Raw genomic sequence first — 19,284 nt, 5'->3', positions numbered from 1 at the left:
ATTGATATTTAAACCCAATCTGGCTCCAGAGTCTACTCTACTAAGGATGGGTTAAAGGAAAGCAGGCAGTCCCTCCCCCTCAAATTCCAAGAAAGTCTATGAGGCTAGAGTTGTTCACTTTGGAGTGGCTGTTCAAGCAGCCAGGGTAGAGTGGGGATGACCCAGGAATGTCAGAGCATGCCATTGACCCCTATCTGTTGGAATCATGGCATTTCACAAATGTAGCCTCACTTGTATCCCTCTGGTGATGGGAACCTCATTCCCTCTTTATGCTTTTTTGTTCTCGAAGAGATCAGTCCAGGAAGATAAATGAAAACAGATGACTCTGCCCTGTCCTAGGCACTGTATACTGATAGCGGTAACTCACTTTGAAAGTCAGTGGGCCAGAGAGATACTTGGATTCTAGCCAGCTCCATCCTTGCTTGCTGTGTAAGGTCAGGAAATCACTGGCCCTCTCTGGGCCATGAATGCAAATGCCGTAATGAAGAACTGGGGCCATATTTGCAAAGTGATCTGTGAACTCTGAGTTCATAGGTATAAAGCAAAAGTCAAAATAGGGGTTGGGGAGTTGCTTGGAGGAGATGTCGTTTGTATTGGGGATCAGGTACAGACAGTGACAGGGACTGGCAGAAAGGAGGAGGAAAGAGAAGGGGTCCAGCAGAGATATACTTCTGTCCCCAGATGCTGGGTTTCCTTCCACTGTTCTAGAGTGACAGTTTCAAAAGGAGTCCAAATGGGAGATACTGCTTTAGAAAGATGCTCGGTGTTCTCCTTACTTCAAGTAATAAATCCTTCATTCCCCCTAAAAAAAAAAAGAAAACACCAAAACCCAAAAGGAACCAAAATCCTCAGAGAGGATGCAGAGTGAAACATTAAAAATCACAATTTAGGAAATAGCAGCCATTCCCCCAAAGACTTCCACTTCTTTCTTCTCTGGGGTCTTGTGATATCACCAGGGCAGGGTGATGAACCCAGTTGACCAACGATTAGACTGACCAGACCCAAGAAATTAGGATTCCGTTATATATGTTGGGATACTGGAGACTGGCTTGAGGGGGCCAGGTCATTTCAGTGACTTCCTGTCTGGGCCACCCCTTCATTTTATGCTGCCCTCAAATAGTCCATCCAAAAGTCACTTTCTCCTGGAAGCCCTCCTGGGTTCCCCCAAATCAAACTCCTCACATGCCCCATGGATGCCAGGCTTCCTTTTGTCTGGCTTGTGGCAGATGACTGCATCTGTCACCACAGACATATGCAGCTCCCCACAGGATGAGGGTGTCTGTTCATGACTGCCAGCACCCAACTCAGTCACTGGGCCAGATGGCCGTTGGGTGGGCAAAGCCACCCGGCATCTCTCTGTAAGTCCCAGAAACGGAGGTTCCCTGCCAGTCACTACAATCCTGATCAGGCAGGGAAAGCCCTTGGCCTCTGGAACAATTAAATGGGCAAGTCGTTTAATTCCTTGGATCTCAGGTTCCCTATCTGTGAAATGGGTCGAATGGTAGGGCCTATTTCACAGGGTTGGAATGAGGATTAGCATACGTGTAGGGGTGAGGAGGCTGGGTCAGCACAGGCTGGCAGATAGTGGGTACTCAGCTAACAGAGGCTGGGGGAGTGACCCATTCTACACCAGGAGAGGGTTGGAGGGAGCTGTCTCCTCCCCAGCTTGGACCATACTGTTTCTCCCTGCCAGACTGGGACATCCCTCTGCCTTTGCAGCTGCCTTGGGAATGACTCCCCCTGGTGGCCATACCAGGCAGTGCCTCTCTCCTCCAGCCCCTGTAGAGGGCGCTGTGACCGCACTGATCCTTCACTCCAATACCCCTGCGGCCCGGATGCCCAGTAACCTCTGTGAACACTGGGCCTGTGCAGAGATGGATCAGGAGCTCCCTGTGGAGGAGGGGTGCACCGTCCTGTACCTCCCAGAGCTGGCTAACAGGAGACCCCTGGCTGGAGGCGGGAACCAAAGGAGTCTAGGACCGACTGTAGAGAGGTTGAGGAAGACTTCCTGAAGGTGTCCTCTGAGCTGGGTCTTAGGGGTGATCATGGTGAGGTTCCTGGAGGAGAACCCTGAGAACGTCCTTTTCCTTGTTTCTGAAGGCCCGGCGCGGGCAGGGTCGGGTGGTTCCTGGTGATGCTACCCTGGTTACCCCATCACTGCTGGGTTCCGAAGGGAGGTACTATTCTTAGTCCTGTTTTCCCTGACTTACACAGGATTATGCAGCAAGCCAGAGGTGGAGCTGGGACTTGAACTCAGTCACTGCCTTTTTTTTTTAATTAAAAAAATTATTTAAAAATGTATTTTATTGAAGAATAGTTGATTCACAACATTGTGTTAATTTCTGCTTATAGCAAAGTGATTCAGTTATGCAGTACTTATATACTCTTTTCATATTCTTTTCCATTACGGTTGGTCACAGGATATTGAATGTAGTTCCCTGTGCTACACAGCAGGACCTTGTTTTTCATGCATTCTGTGTGTAATAGTTTGTATCAGCTCACCCCAAACTCCCAATCTATCCCGCCCCACCCCCCTACCTCTGGGCAATCACAAGTCTGTTCTCATTGGTGTCATATTGTAGATTTCACATATAACTGATACCATACTGTACTGGACTTCCTGTGACTTGCTCCACTTAGTGTGATCATCTTTAGGTCCATTCATGTTGCTACAGGTAGCATTGTTTCATTCTTTTTTATGGCCAAGTAGGATTTCATTGCATATATGTACCACATCTTTATTCGTTCTTCTGTTGATGGAAGAATAGGTTGTTTCCATGTTTTGGCTATTGTGAATTGTGCTGCTGTGAACCTAGGGGTGCATATATCTTTCTGAATTATAGTTTTGTCCAGGCATATGCCAAGGAGTGGGATTGCTGGATTATACGACAACTCTGGTTTTAATTTTCTGAGGAGCCTCCACACTGTCCTCCATAGAGCTGCACCAGTTTACATTGCCACCAACAGTGTGGGAGGGCTCCCTTTTCTTCACACCTTCTCCAGGATTTGCTATTTGTAGGCTTTTTAATGATGGCCATTCTGACCTGTGTGAGACACCTCATTGTAGTTTTGATTTTCATTTCTCTAGTAATTAGCGACGCAGAGCATCTTTTCACATGCCTATTGGTCATCTGTGTGTCTTCTTTTGGCCACTGCCTCCTGATACTCCGCTCCTGGCAGCGCTGGGGGAGGTCCACGGACTGTTTCCACACATGCCTCCCTGCCTCGCACCCACATCCATACTACACTGGTTTGTCCCTCTGTAGGGCTGGCAATCCCCCTGGGGATCAGGACCTCGGCTAACACTCCTGGCCTCTTTCAGGCAGTGATGTCTCGGGTGCCTTGGGGGAGGAAGATGACTGCCCAAGTGCTGCTGCAGATGCCACTGTTCCTGCTGGGTCTCTTCCTGGTTCCAGGTAAGTTTTCCTGGAGGTGCCTTGGGACTTCTGTTAAAATGCCATCCTTGTGTTAAGAACCAGCACATCCACTAACCCCTTTGGGCAGGCACAGGCCTGCAAATACAGCTTAGCAAGTAGACGGTACCTTGGAAAAAAGATAGAGTCTCCCCTTCATCCTGTCAAATGCAGCCCCCGGCCCCAGTACACAGCTTGGGGTGGGTTTGGGCCCCACCCGCCCCTGCAGCCAGAGCACCCCTGTGCAGTGCACAGCCTGCGCCGCTGTCTGTGGCAGGCATGGCCTCATGAAATATTTTATTGCTATTTAAAATATTATTTTGCCTTTGAAATTTTTTTCTTTTCTTTCTTTTTTTTTTTTTAAACTGATTTTGAGTTTGTTCTTTTCCTATTTTTAAGCCAACCATCTTGGAACAGGGTAGATTTATATTTTTTGAAACCCTTTGAAGTAGGTCCTTGGAATGTGTGTGGGTCCCAGGCACTGGGCTCCTGTGTTCTGGGCCTAGGGCCTGCCTCCAGCCCAGAGTCTCATCTGCAGTCTCTGCCCCCTCAGGTGCCCATGGCGGGGGCCCCCGGGAAGACTTCCGCTTCTGCGGCCAGCGGAACCAGACGCAGAACAGCAGCCTCCATTATAAGCAGGCGTCCCAGCTCCACATCTCCATCAGGAATTCTGAGGAGGCCCTCACCATCCATGCCCCCTTCCCTGGAGTCCAGCCGGCTTCTTGGCCATTCCCTCTTCCCAGGGGCCTCTACCATTTCTGCCTCTACTGGAACCGCCATGCAGGGAAATTGCATCTTCGCTACGGCAAGAAAGACTTCGTGCTGAGTGACCAAGCCCTTGACCTCCTGTGCTTCCGGCATCAGGAGGAGACCCTGGCCCCGGGGCCCCCGCTGTTTGCCACCTCAGTCAGCTCCTGGTGGAGCCCCCAGAACACGAGTCTGCCCAGCGCAGCCAGCTTCATCTTCTCCTTCCACAGTAAGGTGACTTCCAGGCAGCAGAAAGGGATTAGCCCAAGGCCTGGAAACTGGAAAAGCAAAGTGCACGGGGGCTGGGGGCGGGGCGCTTAAAGCGGTCTGGGCTGCCTGTCATATCATGCAGTTGGGGGGGCTCTGTTCACAGGCAGTGGGGACTCAGGGAAGGTGTCTGAGGAGTGGAAGAGTGTGATGCAAGGTGTGTTTGTGGGAAGACAGGGGTGAGGGCAGAGGGGTGAAGTCCCATCCTGCGGCTGCAGCGTAGGTCCAGGTAAAGGAAGACAAGAGATGAACAGGGTGGGAGCAGAGAGAATGGAGAGACGGAGCTAGAGGTCAGGAGCTGGAGGAAAAATTCTGCTTCGTTAGCCTCATCTAGACTGTTTCTTCCCATTTCACAGAGGAGAAACTGAGGCTCAGTGAGGCACAAAGTTGCAAGAGTAAGGAGTAAGAGAGGGAGCCAGATTTGAACCCAGCAGCTGACTGGCTTGGGCCCGGGGGACAGGAAGAGAGGTCAAAGGTCAGGAAGTGGCAAGGCTCGAGGCTGACACTGAGGTGTGCAGACTGAGTCTTCTGGCTGAGATGTGACAGGTGTGGCCTGGCCACTGCCTTCTATTCAGTGTGGAGTGGAGGCAGGGAGGAGGGGCTGACCAGAAGGAGCTGGAGGCTTTACTTGGGGTCCAGGATTTCCCTGATTCTGGTTCCTTTCAGGCAGCTCCAGTTTGGGGCAGGGCTCCCAAGAGAGGGGGCACAGGGCTTTGAATATGTTAGCATCTCCAGGCCCATGGAAATGCTAAGGGGTGGTGGTGGGGTGGGAAGAGGGATGGAGGGGGCAGAGCTGGGGCAGGTGGGGGCGGGTAGACGAGGGTCCTGTCCCCAGGCCCAGATTCTGCCCCAACCTGGGAGGGTTTAGGGCAAAGTCAGGAACAGCTGTAAATTGGCCTCCTGCAGAGGAGATCTGGCCTGGTCTTACTTGGCCTGTACAGAGTTTTTGGAAAACATGAGCCAGGGTTTTCAAATGACTGAAAAATTAGGCTTTCTGCCTTAAAAATTCAGATGTGACCATGGGGCCTGCCTTATTTGATGGCATAGGGCCTGCCCTCTCCCACTATATCCCTATTTCCATCTGCCAACTTCATCAGAGTTCCATCTAATCCCTGGAGATGCCTGAGTCTGCAGCCCTTGGGTGCAGGGTAGCCTGGGTGGAGGCCCTGGAGCCACCAGAGAAGCCCCCCACCCCCCAGCTCCTCCTGAAGGAGGCCTGGCTGGTCCTGGGGAACTGGCCCTCCCAGTTCCCTCTGTGTGGTCAGAAGGTTGCCTGGGGTAGGGGTAGGGGTGGTCTAGTCCACCCTACTGGGGCTGGAGTTTCTGGGAGCTCCGTATGACAGAGGCCCGTCTGGCTGGCTACATCTCTGAGTGACCTGGGGAAGTCTACCCCACTACCTGGAGCCTCAGTTTCCTGTTCTGTAAAATGGGGACAGAAACTGTCAGAGTCACAAGGGGAGTAATTGAGAGTGTGATGAGTGTGGCCTGAGTTGAATGAGTGGAACCTCATTCAACAGCTTTTGGTGGCTCTGTCCATCCGTCTCCCTCAGATCCCCCCCACAAGGCCTCCCACAATGTCTCGGTGGACGTATGTGAGCTGAAAAGGGACCTCCAGTGGCTCAGCCAGTTTCTGAAGCATCCCCGGAAGACCTCAAGGAGGCCCCCCTTCACCTCCATAGGCCAGTAAGTGTGGGTCTGCAGCATGTGGGGTTGAGGAGGAGGCTCCCCCAGACCCGGGCATGGCAGGGATTTGGAGTGGGAGACCGTAGAGACCAACCAGTCCATTCTGAAGGAGATCAGCCCCGGGATTTCTTTGGAAGGAATGATGCTAAAGCTGAAACTCCAGTACTTTGGCCACCTCATGCAAAGAGTTGACTCATTGGAAAAGACTCTGATGCTGGGAGGGATTGGGGGCAGGAGGAGAAGGGGACGACAGAGGATGAGATGGCTGGATGGCATCACTGACTCGATGGACGTGAGTCTGGGTGAACTCCGGAAGTTGGTGATGGACAGGGAGGCCTGGCGTGCTGCGATTCATGGGGTCGCAGAGTCAGACACGACTGAGCGACTGAACTGAACTGAACCGTAGAGACCTCCCCTCGGTCTCCATCTTGATTCAGTCCCACAGGCCAAGCCCCACCACCTGCCTGAGTCAGAAAAAAAAAGTCTCTCTTACCAGCACCCACGCCCTCCTCTCCACCAATAAGGAAAAAGGATTGACCCATTTTACAGCTCAGCAGACTGAGGCCAACTGATGGGTAGGGCTGTCCAGCGGCACAAAGTGGGTCGGTCCAGGCAGAACTGGACCCAGAGCCTGGTGGCTGAGTCTGAGGATAGGACCCCACCCCACTCCTTTCCTGTTTGCCCTGAGGCCCCAGTTTCCTCCACATCGCCCCCGCAGGTCATTCTGTCGGGCCCCACACTCTTTCCTGTGTATCAGCCTGAGTCGCCTCTCTGCTCCCTCCGTCTTCCTGCCTGCTGGCCTACCTGGATCCACCCCTCACCTCCAGCAGTCATCTCTTCCTCTCTCCCCCTGCTTCCAGGCAGCTGCAGAGCCTGGAGTCGAAGCTGGCCTCTGTGAACTTCACAGGGGACGCCGTGTCCTTTGAGGAGGAGCGGATCAACGCCACAGTGTGGAAGCTCCAGCCCGCCTTCAGCTCGCAGGACCTGCACATCCACTCCCGGCAGGAGGTCAGGGGTCAGGGTCGGCAGCCAGGGCAGGAAGCAGATGAAGAGGCTGCGAGCGCTCCCTCCCCACACCCCCTCACCCTTCATATCCCCCAGCACACCAAGGGGCCATAGGCAGGGTCAGTGTCTGACACCCAGACACCGCAATAAACATGATTCTCCCAGGCCCTTATCCCCTGGGCTCTAACCACAAGACTCCATAGCCAGCACTGGTGCCAAGGAAAGGAGGAGTGAGTAGGGTTGCTGTGAGTCTGGCTTTGTGAAGGAGGTGGGCTTAGAGATGGCAGCATGCAGGAAGGCGTGTGCTGGGGGGACATGGCAGGGGCCTGGAGGTCCACTTCTGGCTGAGCCCCAGCAGGTCCTCTGGTCTGCAGGAGGAGCAGAGTGAGATCCTGGAGTACTCGGTGCTGCTGCCCAGCGTGCTCTTCCAGAAGGCCAAGGGCAGGAGACAGGAAGCTGAGAAGAGACTCCTCTTGGTGGACTTCAGCAGCCAAGCTCTGTTCCAGGTAGGGGGTGGTTGTCCTTGTGCCCTCCCTTGGGGAAAGCAGCTTCTGTCTAACAGAGAGGTGGAAGGTAGGCATTGAAGGTAGCCCTCTCCTCCAAGAGTCCTTGCAAAGTCAGAAATCAGATGGCAACATGCATGACATTTAGAGCTGCTGCTGCTGCTAAGTCACGTCAGTTGTGTCTGACTGTGCGACCCCATAGACAGCAGCTCAACAGGCTCCTCTGTCCCTGGGATTCTCCAGGCAAGAACACTGGAGTGAGTTTCCATTTCCTTCTCCAATGCATGAAAGTGAAAAGTGAAAGTGAAGTCGCTCAATTGTGTCCGACTCTTAGTGACCCCATGGACTGCAGCCTACCAGGCTCCTCTGTCCACCAGATTCTCCAGGCAAGAGTACTGGAGTGGGTTGCCGTGCTGGGAAAGATCTAAATGGTGTTATTCTTATTATGGTATAAATGACTACCTATGCAAGAACTGCTTCCAGAGGGAGACTCAAAATCTGGGAGCAGTGTACTGGGCAGAGACAAGAGTGTACTCTTCTTCTCAGTCCTGAGCCCCCTCCCTCCCCTCTCCTCCATACCCCATATATCTAGGATAAGAATTCCAGCCAGGTCTTGGGAGAGAAGGTCTTGGGTATTGTTGTGCAGAACACCAAAGTAGCCAACCTCTCGGAGCCCGTGGTGCTCACCTTCCAGCACCAGCCACAGCCGGTGAGTGTGAGCCAAGCAACCCAGGGGACAAGGGTCCCTGTTTGCCCATGTGCTCCCGTCTCTCCTCTCTTCTGAAAGAAAACTGATTGACTGGCTGAGGGCACTGGCCAGTCAGGTCAAAATAGGGTGGGGCCCTGGCACTGGCCCCCTCAGCCCGGCGGGGAAGGAGCAGACTGCCACAGGGCCCCCCCCTTCTTTCTTGTCCCTACAGAAGAATGTGACTCTGCAGTGTGTATTCTGGGTTGAAGACCTGACATGTGAGTGTGGAGGGGGCTCTGAGCTGGGCAGGTACCTGGAGGCAGGTAGTGGGGGTCCTAGAGGGTGGGGTAGATGGAGTTAATCAAAGAGGGCTTCCTGGAGGAAGGTAGCTTTGAAGAAAGAGTGATGGCAGGTTAGGGACCTGCTGAGGGAAGCAAAAACTCAGAAGGGGGATGCAGTCATGCATTTGTGGGGTACTGGGGATGACAGTGGGGGTGCTGAGCTTGGTCTCAGAGCCTCATGCTGGCCCTTCCTCAGTGAGCAGCCCGGGGAGCTGGAGCGACGCGGGGTGTGAGACCATCAGGAGAGAGACACAGACGTCCTGCCGCTGCAACCACCTCACCTACTTTGCAGTGCTGATGGTACATGAGCCCCTCCTGCCCCACTGCCGCCACTTCTCACATATATGGCATTCATTCCTCACAGCAAGCCTCAAGATGACTCCTGTTGTTGTCCCATTTTATCGCTAAGGAAACTGAGGCTCAGAGAGGTTAGGCAATTTACTCAAGGTCACACAGCTAGTAGTAAGTAAAAGGTCTCTGAAGTCCTTGCTCTTTATCCCCCAATTTGGGTGCCTGATACAAACAGGTTCCTGATCCTAACCTAGGAGTCTGATTCTAAAGGGCTTGGGTGGGGGCAGGACTGTGTTTCTGTAGAACCTTCCAGGGGATGCGGAGGCCCAATGAGGTGGCCCCCAAGATGTCTTTGTGTCTTACATTCCTTCTCCCAGAATTTTAGGACTTCCCATCTGAGGGACCAGAGTGGTCCTCTGGTGCTCTCTGGGTATCAGGAGCTCACTCCCTCCCAGGAGACTTATTTCTGAGTTGAGTGTTCTAGAAACAGAGTTAGTGCCAGGACAAAAAAGGGGTTCTCTGGTGGAGGCTGCTGGACCTTGGTGGGGACAGGGATCCATATGAGAATGTGGTGAAAAAATGCACTCATGGGACCCCACTCTGCTCCGCTGGGGGGCAAGAGTGGCTCATAGATGCCCAAGGTCCTGAGGGACCACGGGTTAGCCCCCGACCTGGGCACACCCTCAGCACGGAGGCCAACCCCGACCCGCCCTGTGGCCCAGGTCGCCTCCTTGGAGGTGGACGCCGTGCACAAGCACTACCTGAGCCTCCTCTCCTACGTGGGCTGCGTCATCTCCGCCCTGGCCTGCGTCCTCACCATCGCCGCCTACCTCTGCTCCAGGTAGGGCCTGGGGCTGGGAGGGAAAGGGGAAGAAGGGAGAGCCTCCATTCCCGGCCCCCGCGCTGGGACCCCACAGTCAGGGAGACCTGCCCTGGAGACGGGCCTGACTGACCCCGACGTGTGTGTGTGTGGTTTGTGGGAGCCCTGGGAGGTTCAGTCAGCTGACCTTCCCTCCTCAGATCTGTGATATTTGGCTAACATCGCACTGACAGTTTATATTAGCTGCCAATATTTAAAATTGGGCGAGTTGACGTAAGACTCTAGATGCCTGTCTTTGAAGGACCAGATGTGATTCCACTGGGGGCGTAAGTAATATGATGCATCTGGTGATGGTGACAGTGAACAATTACATCAAGCTTCCCACATGCCACACCCTGTTCTTTTTTTTTTTTTTGAACATATAGAATACATTCCTTTATTTTAAATATCCCATTGTTTCCCTCTATTTTAAATGCATTTCAATACTTTATTTGCTTAAAGGCTACTCAAAGATTTGCAAATTTTTTTTAGTGCAATTTTTTTCTTTTTTAAAAAAATTTATTGATTTTAATTGGAGGCTAATTACTTTACAATATTGTAGTGGTTTTTGCCATACATTGATTTGAATCAGCCATGGGCACACCCTGTTCTGAGTGCTTTAGATGAACGAGGTTCATCCTCACAAGGGTCCTATGAAAGAGTGCTCAGAGAGGGTAAGTGACCTGACTGAGATCACACAGCACGGAAGTGGCAGAAGCAGCCTTGAACCGAAGCCCTCACGTTCCAGGCCTGCAAGGCCCCAGTTACTGAGCTGTCTGGCCATGGCCTCTGTGGAAAGGCAGAGCCTCCAGGGTTCTCCCCACCCCCATTCCCTGGTGTTTGTTTTGAGGCCCGGCCTCCTGGCTCCATGGAGAAGGCAATGGCACCCCACTCCAGTACTCTTGCCTGGAAAATCCCATGGATGGAGGAGCCTGGTAGGCTGCAGTCCATGGGGTCGCTAGGACTCAAACACGACTGAGCGACTTCACTTTCACTTTTCACTTTCATGCATTGGAGAAGGAAATGGCAACCCACTCCAGTATTCTTGCCTGGAGAATCCCAGGGACGGGGAAGCCTGGTGGGCTGCCATCTCTGGGGTCACACAGAGTCCGACATGACTGAAGTGACTTAGCAGCAGCAGCAGCTCCTGGCTCCATGGAGGAACCTGTCACCCTAGTCGTCTGGATGCCTGAGGAGAGAAGAGGTCACCTTTGGCAGAGTGAAGAACGCCTCCCCCACCCTCAGACGGGCTTGTGTGTGGTGTCTAGATTGTCAGAGCTGGGCTTCGCCTAAACTGAAGTCCACCTGCAACTGGGGCCTAGAGCCATTGCGGTAGAGGGGAGACAGCCTTAGATCTGGAGTGACACTTGGAGTGTGCTCACTGTCCTCGTGGGGAGGAGGGGAGGGTGCAGCCGTGTGCAGGCACGGTCACAGATGCACACGTGGTGGGCTGGAGTCGGTGATGAAGAGAGACGGCTGGCAGGCTTAGTGGAGGGCCAGGAGTCGGGGCACAAGCCCCCCAGCACTTACCCAGGACACAAAAGTGCCCCAGCACACAGGGACGGGAACGCTTCGGGACTGAGATCTTATCTGTTCTGGGTGCTTTATATCAGTGTAACCCTCACCACGCGCTTGGGGGGCCAGTCTTCCCACTTCACAGAGGAGTAAACTGAGGGTGAGGGGCGGGGCCAGCCAATTGTGGTGCCTGAGTCAGGGGCACAGCAGGCGTGGAAGTCCAGGATGGCAGGTGTTCTTCTGCGCCCTCTGGGACAGGCAGTGGATGGTGCCAGGCAGGGCACATTGGGGGCAGAAAGGCTGATGGTGCCCTGGACCACGTAGTATCTCAGGATGGGGGCAGGGCAGGCACACACAGACTTGCAGACTTAAGGGCACAGGCACACACAGCCTGTGCTCACAGAGGTACAGTTGTACAGACAGACATGGAACGTGGGTGGCGTGGATTCTCCAAAACAGCAAAAATTCCAGTCTTTCCCTTCTGACTTTGGGAGTATCTGGTTGATGGTCGTGTCTGTGTAATCGGAGCATCTATGCCTAGCTGAGGCTGCTGTTAAATGCACATACAGTGCCCGAGCCTGTGGGTGCTGGATACAGGGTAGGTGCCGAGGGACAGGTAGGCAAGAGCCTGGCTGCAGCCACAAGAGTAGGACAGGAAGCGTGTGTGTGTGTGTGTGTGTGTGTGTGTGTGTGTGTGTGTGTAGTCTGGGAAGGCTGCCTGGAGGAGGAAGGCTGCCTGGAGGAGGAGGGGTGGGTGGGTGGGGGTGGGCCCTCCGGGGTGGGCCCTCCCACCTCCCACCTCCCACCTCCCACCTCCCACCTCCCACCTCCCACCTCCCACCTCCCACCTCCCTGCCTTCCCACACTGACCGCCGCCCACCTGTGCAGGAGGAAGTCTAGGGATTACACCATCAAGGTGCACATGAATCTGCTGGTGGCCGTCTTCCTGCTGGACGTGAGCTTCCTGCTCAGTGAGCCGGTGGCCTTGTCAGGCTCCGAGGCTGCCTGCCGTGCCAGCGCCATCTTCCTGCACTTCTCTCTGCTCGCCTGCCTCTCCTGGATGGGCCTCGAGGGCTACAACCTCTACCGACTTGTGGTCGAGGTCTTCGGCACCTATGTCCCAGGCTACCTGCTCAAGCTGAGCATTGTGGGCTGGGGTAAGTTAGTGGAGGGGGTTTGTGGGTTCCCCCCAGATTGGCCTCCTCCTCTTGGCTTTTGACAACAGGTGGGCACTTCATTCCACTTCTCCACCTACCCTTCTGATTATTCCCTCACTGCTTCCTTCACTCAGCCATCCTCAGGGGTTCTTTACCTTGGCTGGATCAAGGTCCTCTTTAGTAGGATGAGGCGATGAGCCCTGTCTCCAGTAAATGCTTACATATTCTCTTCATCTCTGTTTTACAAGTGGGGTTTGCAGACAGAGCTGCCATGTGCGGATGTGCAGGTTGGGCACTGCTCAAAGGCACCCAGTCGTGGATGAGTGGGACTGTAAACCAGTCCTCACATAATGCGCTTAGGCTGGTGGTGGCCCAGACTGTGCATCCCGATGAACCTCAGATAATGAGGTTCCCAATGGCTCTGGCATTTGTTCTTAGCCAATAGCAACCCAATTCACCTATGGCCTGGTCTCTCTTTTGTCAGACCCGAGGCCTAGGGGCACATACCACAAGTCCTTTTGATCACTGCACAGGCCCATCAACCTCCACATGTCCCTGATCCCAACTTGCTGCTCCTCCCATATTTTTCATTTGATTCCTTCTTGGTTCTTATCATTGATTTATATGAAATTCCTTCAGAGTTGGCTGTTTGTCAAAATCCAGGTGTTTAATGGTGGGCAACCCCTTCCAGGGAGCTCTCAGGCTCCACCTAATGGACAGAGTCAAAGCCCAGAACAGACATTCCATTGGAACATAACTCTAGATGTCCCCCATTGAACTGTCCTCCACTCCACCAATGTCTGCTTCTCTCATTTCTCCTGTGACATCCAGCCCCCCAGCAGGGACCTGCTGGCCCTTTCCCTTAGGGCCTTTCAGGATGGCGAGGGGGCAGGGGTTGGGTTAGGGGAGATAGGTCCCCCTTTGGGAAACCAGGAGCTTCCTTCATAGCTCAGTTGGTAAAAAGTCTGCCTGCAATGCAGAAGACCCAGGTTCAATCTCTGGGTCAGGAAGATCCCCTGGAGAAGGAAATGGCAACCCACTCCAGTATTCTTGCCTGGGAAATCCCATGGACAGTGGAGCCCGGCAGGCTACAGTCCATGGGGTCGCAAGAGTAGGACATGACTTGGGAAAGCAGAACTGGAATAGAGAAGGGAATGTCCAAGCTTGGAGGACTTGCCCCAAGTGGAGCTGGCTGGGCTCTGGGAGCTGAGGTCTCAGAGGGAACGTGAGAGGAAGAGGGCTCACCAGAGGGAAGGGGAGGCCAGACCTGGGAAGGTGGGAGACGGAGCTCCCTGCTTTGCTGTCCACAGGCTTCCCCGCTTCCCTGGTGATGCTGGTGGCACTTGTGGACGTGAACAACTATGGTCGCATCATCCTTGCCGTGCACAAGACCCCCGAGAGCGTCATCTACCCTTCCATGTGAGTGGCTTGTGCAGTGGGGGCAGGAGTGTGGTCCCCATGGTGCAGAAGTCAGAGCAGCCTGGGCCCAGGTCACACTGACCAGGAGACTCTTGGGTGATGGGTGCTGGGGGTACCGGCCTGGCCTTGGCTGGAGCCCTGGGCTGAGAGTGATGCTTCTCTCCGGGAGGGTGAGAACAGGCCTGGATCTGCCATTCACTTGCCAGATAACCTTGCGCAGGTCCTGGCCCCACTCTGGGCCTCAGTTTCCCCACTTGTGTGTGGGGGAGTCTGAGCTGGAGCAGATGAACCTCTAGCATGTTCCTTTGCTGCACACTTCTATCTCCCTCCCCATGGAAAGATGGAAAGACTGAGACCCAGAGAAGGCAGGGATCCACATCACCCTGCTCAAAGGTACCCAGCCAGGAGATGAACGGGGCTGAAATCCAGTCCTACATTCAGCTAATTCACCCAGGCTGGCGTGGCCTGGCCTGTGAGTCCCTCTGAGCCTAGAGTAGAATCCAGAGCTCCTGAGCCCTAGGCTAGGAAGGAATCCTTTCCATTCCTTCAGTGTTTGAAAAATTTCAGTTTTTTGCATCATAATCTTGTGACTTTTGCCTTACCTTGTATCATCCATATTATTATTGTTTAATGTTTTCTTTTAAATCTTCTGGCTTGTTAAATGTATTTTTTTAAGTCATAGTACACATAAATGGGAAATAAGCATTACTTGTCATAAACAGTGAAAAGTCATGAAAGGAACAAGAAAACCCTGCTACTAAATTCTTGATGAAAGCGGTGAGCCTAAGTCTGGCTCTGTTTGAAAAGGGAGACTAGCAAGTGTTCAGTTCAGTTCAGTTCAGTTGCTCAGTCGTGTCTGACTCTTTGCGACCCCATGAATCACAGCACACCAGGCCTGCCTGTCCATCACCAACTCCCGGAGTTCACTCAGACTCACGCCCATCGAGTCAGTGATGCCATCCAGCCATCTCATCCTCTGTCGTCCCCTTGTCCTCCTGCCCCCAATCCCTCCCAGCATCAGAGTCTTTTCCAATGAGTCAACTCTTCGCATGAGGTGGCCAAAGTACTGGAGTTTCAGCTTTAGCATCATTCCTTCCAAAGAAATCCCAGGCCTGATCTCCTTCAGAATGGACTGGTTGGATCTCCTTGCAGTCCAAGGGACTCTCAAGAGTCTTCTCCAACACCACAGTTCAAGAGCATCAATTCTTCGGCGCTCAGCCTTCTTCACAGTCCAACTCTCACATTCATACATGACCACAGGAAAAACCATAGCCTTGACTAGCCGGACCTTTGTTGGCAAAGTAATGTCTCTGCTTTTAGCAAGTGTTAAAAGTGTTAAAAACATATTAGCACCAAACTAAGCCTTTCTCTTGGCTGTAGAGAAGGAATATAGGATAGTTGAAAGAAGAGTGACTTTTTGGCCCTTGAGTCAGTGGTGTCTAAAGTAACTGCCCTGTAACTGGGGCTCACCACGGTGCTCGCCCATGGCCCAGGAGGCACCCTGTGAGCCCGGCCTTGCCCTGAGCCTTTGTACACTTGCCCACAGGTGCTGGATCCAGGACTCCTTGGTCAGCCATGTCACCAACCTGGGCCTCTTCAGCCTGGTGTTTCTGTTCAACACGGCCATGCTGGGTACCATGGTGGTGCAGATCCTGCGGCTGCGCCCACACGCCCAGAAGTGGCCCCACGTGCTGACCCTGCTGGGCCTCAGTCTGGTCCTCGGCCTGCCCTGGGCCTTGGTCTTCTTCTCCTTTGCTTCTGGCACCTTCCAGCTTGTCATCCTCTACTTCTTCAGCATCATCACCTCCTTCCAAGGTAGGTGTGGAGAAGACCCTAGACCCTGGCCCAGGAAGGGTGCCCAGACATAGAGAACAGGTCACGGATGAGATGACCCAGATGACCTGAAGCCTCCCCTTCTCTGGGCCTCAACCTTCCCGTTTGTAAAGTGGGGGCCTCTGGGCCACAGTTGACAAGTCTCTGTTTGTACAGTAGGTACTGATGAGTACCTACTCTGTGTAGACTCGATGTTAAGCCCTGGTGCTCCAGTTGTGAACTAGCCGGGCAAGAGCCTTGCTCCACAGAGCTCATCTCTAGTGGGGAAGACCAAGTGTGGCCCTGAAGACCAAGGGCCACAGGCATCAGAGGGCATCTGGGAGAGGAAGGAAGTAATAGTGGGCAAGGTGATAGACAGTCTGAGCCTGCTAGGGGACACTTGGAGGGGGAGGCCCCTCCGTTTAGGAGACATCCAGAGACAACAGAAGGATCCAGCCATGGATCCAGCGCGCCCTTCACTTCCCCTCCTTCACAACCCACCCCCATTGCACGGGGACCCCATGGAGGCCTCGCCTTCCCTGTTTTCCTGCCCAAGTCCTCCTCCTACCCAGCACGGTGAAAAACAAAGGTGGATCTCTCCACCCACAGAGAGATCAAGGGTCCCATTACTCCAAGGGTGTTTCTTGGACCAGCAGCATCAGCAGCATCAGGAGCTTATTGCAGATGCCACCTCTGGCCCGCCCCAGGCCTGCTGAGTCAGAGTGCTCCTTGTTACAGATGCCCAGGCGCACCTTAGAGGCTGAGGAGACCTGCTTTAGGGCTGGAGCACTCCAGGCAGAGGGAGAAGCGTGAGCAAAGGTCCTGAGGCCAGAAGTAGGGTGTGTGTTGGAGGAACCCTAAGGAGGAGCTGCGTAAGGGGTAGTGAGCTTGGGGGGAGACGGGGAGGAGGTGAGGGGGAGGAGCAGAGGGGCTGGATCCTGGGGGCCTGGCTTGATGCCATGAGGGTCTGTTCCTGCTCTGCCTGCACCCCTCTGCGCCCACCCCCCCAACATCACACACACACACACACACACACACACACACACACACACACCTTTGTTTTTCACCATGTTGGATAGGGAGGACAGCTTGGGCAGGAAAACAGGGAAAGCAAGGTCTCCATGGAGTCCCCATGCAATGGAGTGGGGTGTGACGGAGGTGAGCCTTTGTTTTCCCATCTGTGAAGTGAAGGGAACTCTGTAAGGATGCCGATCAATTCACGCATTTACTGAGCTATTGCTAAATCACAGTAGTATTATTTGGGGAGAAATACTATCACCTGGTACTTAAGCAGGTGGCTCCAGAGCCCGCCCACTGCTGCTGGACCCCTGGCTCAGCCAAGCCCCTTATCTCCCTGGGCCTCAGTCTCCCTGTTTGTGAAACAGAATGGTAATAACGAGGCATGGTCTCAAGGGAGCTGGAGAGACTAAAGTGACATGATGCACAGAGCGTTGCCCAGTGCCTGGCGCAGTCGGTACTCCTGGGATCGAGTCGTTGTGGGGAGCCTGTGATGGGGGTGTGGGCAGACATGGGTCAAAGTGGACGGGAGTGGTGTCGGGGGGGCTGCTCCCAGCCTCTGAGCCCTGTACCCCCTTGCTGCCCACAGGCTTCCTCATTTTCCTCTGGTACTGGTCCATGCGCCTGCAGGCCCAGGGTGGGCCCTCCCCTCTGAAGAGCAACTCGGACAGTGCCAGGCTCCCCATCAGCTCGGGCAGCACCTCGTCCAGCCGCATCTAGGCCGCCAGCGCCCCCCACCGGTGTGAAGAAGCAGAGTCACCTGTCTCTCTTCACTGCTACCTGCAGCCCCTGCAGCCAGGCCCAACCCTGGGTGGGCCAGCTGAAGACTTGAGAAGGCCCAAGGACCTTGGAGGGATGGGGCTGTTGCCATGGCAGCCAGGAATTCCCAGGCTGGGTCTTCTGACTACTTGCCTCTTGGGTCCATCTCAGGGGACCCAGGAGTGGGACTGAAGGCTGGTCTTAATGCACCACCACTGGACCGGCCCTTGGAGCTGGGGGTTGGGAGTCTGCAGGACTTAAACCTTGGAGGCTGGTGGTACCCTTGGTCCTGTGCTCTCGCCCAGGACAGAAATGTGCCATGGCTGCTCTGTCTCTGGTGATCACCACGAGGGTACTCTGTAGCCCCATTCATTTTAACCTAAGGATGGCATGCAGGGAAAATGGGTCGAGGCAGAGCTTTGAGACAGACCCCTGGAGGAGCACAGCTTCCCTACCTCTGAGCCCAGGGCCCTCCCCCTTTGTCAGCCTCCCCAGCCTTCCCCTTCCTGCTCCTCCCTTCCTCTTCTAGGACCTCTCTAGCCTTCCACTCACAGCCCCAGGGTCCCTGATTCCAACCCTGGACTTTGGGCAGTGGTTCCCAAGAGCCGCCTGGTGCCTGCTGTAAACCTTTATTTACTGTGTGGGCCTTTGCCTGCCCCTGACTCAGGCTTAGTAGAAACATTTCTGGGCTGGGCTAGGTCCATCTTTCCATCTGGGCCTCTCCAACGCTGCATCACCCTTGCTCACCACTGCCGAGCCCACACCTCACAGGGGCCCACAGCTTCTCCCGAAGCCCTCTTGCCTCACAAACTATGGGACATTGCAGTCCAAAATCGTTTCCACCCCAGCCCTCCAAAGACTGAGACACGCCTCACCTGATGATGCTGGTAGAGCCTGACGTGCCCCTTAGCGCCCCCTGCAGGCAGTTTTGATCACACCGCAGCCAGTCACAGTTAATTCTGTTGGAACAAATGGTCGTTCCCCTCTGTGAGTTCTCAGTCTAGTGTGGGAACCATGCACAAACACAAGAACTCTTAGAGCTGCAGGCACAGGGTTGGGGGAGCCATCACTCCTAGCTGGGATTCCAGGAAGACTTCCTGCAGGACAGCAACATTTGACCTGGCTCTCAGACTCAAAAATGGGGAGGATTTCCTTTGTAATTACCAGTCCATTTGTCTTTTGATATTAAAAAGAAGTATGTGTTCATCGTAGAGAATTTGGAAGCTGTAGAAGAGTGCACAGAAGAAAATAAAAGTCAGTTGTTGTCACCTAACCAACAAATGCAAACATTTGGGGGCGTTTCCTCCTGAACTTTGTTCTGTGCTTCTAGTAAGGGTCACTGTGGGGGTGGGGCGGGGGGGACAGTGGAGAAACATGAGCAAGAGAAGACGGCCATGTATAAGAGAAACCTACTGGAAGTGTTATCAGGGCAACGGGGAGGAGAAATGGCGACTGGGTGTCAGCACTGGGGAGGCAGTGGCAAGCGGTGGGCTCAGTGGAAGGCTACGAGCCTCACGCTGAGGGTGCAGCTGCTACTCAGCTCGAGCCAATCACCACCTTGCAGGAATGAGGGCCCGTGTAGCCAAACCACACCTGCCTTTTATGAGGAGAAATCCAGATTGTGCTGGTGTAAAATCCCCTGATTTAAGAAACTTCACTAGGGACTTCCCTGGGGGTCCAGTGGCTAAGGCTCCGCTCTCCCAGTGCAGGACCCCTGGGTTTGATCCCTGGTCAGGGAACTAGACCCCACGTGCCTCAACTAAAAAAATCCCGCATGCTGCTACTGAAGATGCCACTTGCCACAACGA

At 54.0% G+C, this 19,284-nt stretch overlaps 1 protein-coding gene across 6 annotated transcripts in view; it reads left to right on the top strand.

Annotated features, from left to right (window-relative positions):
• The window catches only part of ADGRG1 (adhesion G protein-coupled receptor G1), a 46,203-nt gene extending 27,438 nt beyond the window's left edge, over positions 1-18,765 (top strand). For 4 of the 6 annotated variants that reach the window (XM_027516454.1, XM_027516456.1, XM_027516455.1 and 1 more), the window contains 13 exons: positions 3,323-3,416; positions 3,967-4,389; positions 5,978-6,110; positions 6,971-7,118; positions 7,490-7,621; positions 8,211-8,327; positions 8,539-8,584; positions 8,844-8,947; positions 9,661-9,779; positions 12,201-12,469; positions 13,780-13,888; positions 15,435-15,703; positions 17,307-18,765. In XM_027516454.1, the coding sequence (XP_027372255.1) occupies positions 3,329-3,416; positions 3,967-4,389; positions 5,978-6,110; positions 6,971-7,118; positions 7,490-7,621; positions 8,211-8,327; positions 8,539-8,584; positions 8,844-8,947; positions 9,661-9,779; positions 12,201-12,469; positions 13,780-13,888; positions 15,435-15,703; positions 17,307-17,437 (2,088 nt within the window). In that variant the 5' untranslated portion in view covers positions 3,323-3,328 and the 3' untranslated portion in view covers positions 17,438-18,765. The remainder of the gene's footprint in view (positions 1-3,322; positions 3,417-3,966; positions 4,390-5,977; positions 6,111-6,970; positions 7,119-7,489; positions 7,622-8,210; positions 8,328-8,538; positions 8,585-8,843; positions 8,948-9,660; positions 9,780-12,200; positions 12,470-13,779; positions 13,889-15,434; positions 15,704-17,306) is intronic. The other 2 variants (XM_027516453.1, XM_027516457.1) reach the window with 1 other exon arrangement.
• The last annotated feature ends 519 nt before the right edge of the window (positions 18,766-19,284 follow it).

Source organism: Bos indicus x Bos taurus, chromosome 18 (genome assembly GCF_003369695.1).
Source record: "Bos indicus x Bos taurus breed Angus x Brahman F1 hybrid chromosome 18, Bos_hybrid_MaternalHap_v2.0, whole genome shotgun sequence".
In the NCBI taxonomy this organism is placed as follows: Eukaryota; Metazoa; Chordata; class Mammalia; order Artiodactyla; family Bovidae; genus Bos; species Bos indicus x Bos taurus.
Note: the sequence above shows the minus strand (reverse complement) of the source record. Positions and strands in the feature narration are given on the sequence as shown.